Source organism: Myotis lucifugus, unplaced genomic scaffold (genome assembly GCF_000147115.1).
Source record: "Myotis lucifugus unplaced genomic scaffold, Myoluc2.0 scaffold_486, whole genome shotgun sequence".
NCBI lineage: Eukaryota > Metazoa > Chordata > Mammalia > Chiroptera > Vespertilionidae > Myotis > Myotis lucifugus.
The window spans coordinates 573955-576952 of record NW_005871534.1 but is presented as its reverse complement, the minus strand read 5'-3'; the positions used below and the strand labels follow the sequence as shown (position 1 = coordinate 576952).

At 50.7% G+C, this 2998-nt stretch overlaps 1 protein-coding gene across 6 annotated transcripts in view; it reads right to left on the bottom strand.

Annotated features, from left to right (window-relative positions):
• FBXL19 (F-box and leucine rich repeat protein 19) overlaps nt 1-2998 on the bottom strand; it is a 26266-nt gene that overhangs the window by 9036 nt on the left and 14232 nt on the right. For all 6 annotated transcript variants that reach the window (XM_023744785.1, XM_023744784.1, XM_014445898.2 and 3 more), the window contains one exon: nt 154-372. In XM_023744785.1, the coding sequence (XP_023600553.1) occupies nt 154-372 (219 nt within the window). The remainder of the gene's footprint in view (nt 1-153; nt 373-2998) is intronic.

Below are 2998 nucleotides of genomic sequence, written 5' to 3'. Positions count from 1 at the left end.
TAGGCGAGGGCAGCGCGACAAGCGAAGCATGTCAGTGAGCGTGCAACCTGGGGATAGGGTAATGGTAGCCAACACAGAGAGTGAGTAGGGCGTGGGCACTGGTCATGGGAATCAACAGGCTAGCAGGATGGACAGACAGGGAACCATGCTTACCAGCAAGATTGAGGTGTACCAGGGTCTCTCGAAGTGGGGAGGTGGGGGCCGTGAGGAGATGAACACTGGGGTCCCCGACATGGGCGCAGTGGCTGAGGTCCAGGGCGCTCAGCTGGGGCGCGTGGCGCAGCAGGAGTCGCAGGGAGGCATCTGTCAGCTCTAGGCCTGCCAAGCGCAGCTCTGCTACCCCCTGCAGCCGCCCACGGCTCTCCGTTTGCCCTGGGCAGGCAGATCAAAGGTCAGCACACCCCTCTGCTTCCATTCCTGCACGTAGGCCCCCAGACCAGCTGTCTACATACCCATATTCCTCACCACCCCCTAAATCTGCTGCCACTGTGTGAGCCTCGGCTGGTGCTCTCTGTGTGGCTTGCTCTTGTCCTCATCTCATCTGTTCATTGCTCACACTGCCTCCTCAGTGAGGCCTGCCATGATTACTCTACTTGAAACTGTAATATTCCACAAGATTATTTTTCCCTGTTTTCCCGCCATCTAGCACAGTGATGGCGAACCTTTTGAGCTCGGCGTGTCAGCATTTTGAAAAACCCTAACTTAACTCTGGTGCCGTGTCACATATAGAAATTTTTTGATATTTGCAACTATAGTAAAACAAAGACTTATATTTTTTATATCTATTTTATATACTTAAATGCCATTTAACAAAGAAAAATCAACCAAAAAGATGAGTTCGAGTGTCATAGGTTCGCCATCACTGATCTAGCATATATTTTTTCCCCCTCTCCTTCCACTAGTGTCGGTTCCATGAAGGCAAGAATTTTTGTTTGTCTTGTTCTTGCTTTAACCCCAACAATTGGGACATAGGTGCTCAATATATAGTCACTCATCTAACAAATGACATCCCTACCAGGACTGCCATTGTAGGCTGCTCTCCCACTTTCCTCTCCTTCCATGATCAGTAAAGTCACCAACTGGATCCCTTTCTCTCCATTCCCCGTCACCACTCTGAGTCAACACCACTCTTGCCTCAACTCGTGCCCCCGCCTCCTCACTCACTCTAGTCTCGCCTCTTCTTTCCGGAATCCAAAGAGAGCCATTCTCAAATACAGGTGGGCCCACACCCCTTCTGTGCTAAAAACTCTGAGAGCACCTCAAAGATGTTCAATCTCCTTGGTGGAGCACTGCAGCTCCTACAAGGTCTTATCACTTTCTCAGCTCTTCACTCCTCTCCCTCACCCCCAAACACTTGGACCCAATTCCACAGGTGACCCTGCCCTGAGACTCTCCTGTGGCCACCTGTGCTCAGTCCGCTGCTGGCCAGTGTCACTGGCTTTCAGGTCCAACTCAGCCTTTTCCTTTATCTCCGGGGTACATGAGCTTACACTGCTCAACTCTGCACCCCAAGCGCATGGTCTGCTTCCCTTTTATTGAATTTACCATATTCCTGGCATTACAGTTTCTCTGTTTTTTAAAAAAATAAACGCCTATGGTGCACCAGCAGCCACTAATTGAGCCCTCACTGTGCGCCAGACACAGGCTAAATGGCTGCCTGCCCCTAGGCCAGTGGCTCTCAAACGATGTCCCTTGGAAGGCTAGTTAAAATGGATTGCTGGCCCTGCCCCCAGAGTTTAGGTGCTCTAAGCTGGGGCCTCAGAGTTTATTTTTCTAGCAAGTGATGTTGAAGCTGCTGGTTTGGAGACCATGCTTTAAGAAGCACAGCCTTGGGAGAGAAGCTCTCTGATAATCATTCCTGTTTACTGAAGAGAAAATGGAGGCTCAAACCATTAAGCAATCTGTCCAAAGTCACATGACTATGAAGTAACAAAGCTAGGACAGCAGGCCTGGTGGCTCCAAGTCCAAACACCTACCACCATGCTATATACCTCCCGGGCACCAGCCTAGCCCTTAGATAAACTAGATCAGATGCCACAAACTCATGAACCTAGCCTACGCCAGTGTTTTATGGAATCTGCATATGCTAAAAATTTTCTAAGTGACTAAGCCTACCAAAAGGACATTTAAAAAATACATATTTTTTTCTTATTGATTTGAGAGGAAGTGAGAGGGAGAGATAGAAACATCAATGAGGCCGAAACCGGTTTGGCTCGGTGGATGGAGCGTCGGCCTGCGGACTCAAGGGTCCCGGGTTCGATTCCAGTCAAGGGCATGTACCTGGGTTGTGGGCGCATCCCCAGTGGGGGACGTGCAGGAGGCAGCTGATGGATGTTTCTCTCTCATCGATGTTTCTGACTCTCTATCTCTCTCCCTTCCTCTCTGTAAAAAATCAATAAAATATATTTAAAAAAAAAGAAAAAAAGAAACATCAATGAGAATCACTGATCGGCTGCATGCCCGCCCCCCGCCCCCCCGCCCCCCGCCCAACACCACCACTGGGGATTGAGCCCGCAACCCGGGCATGTGCCAACTGGGAATCAAACCATGACCTCCTGGTTTACAGGTCAATGCTCAACCACTAAGCCACATGGGCCGGGCCTACAGGACATTTTTATTTATTTTTAAATGTTTTTTTTATTGATTTCAGAGAGGGAGAGGGAGAGAAACATCAATGATGAGAGAGAATCATTGATTGGCTGCCTCCTGCACACCCCCTACTGGAGATCAGGCCTGCAACCCGGGCACGTGCCCTTACCAGAATTGAACCCAGGACCCTTCAGTCCACAGGCCGATGCTCTATCCACTGAGCCAAACCAGCTAGGGCAAAGGGGGGGGGTTATAAAGAAACTAGAGGCCCGGGGCACGAATTTATGCACAGGTGGGATCCAGCTGGCCCCCCCATCGTGGCGCAATCGGGCCAGCTGGCGCGGGAGGGGAGAGATGGAGAGGAAGAGAAGAGGACACTGGAGGGTGAGCGCAGGGGGGGTGGGCGGGG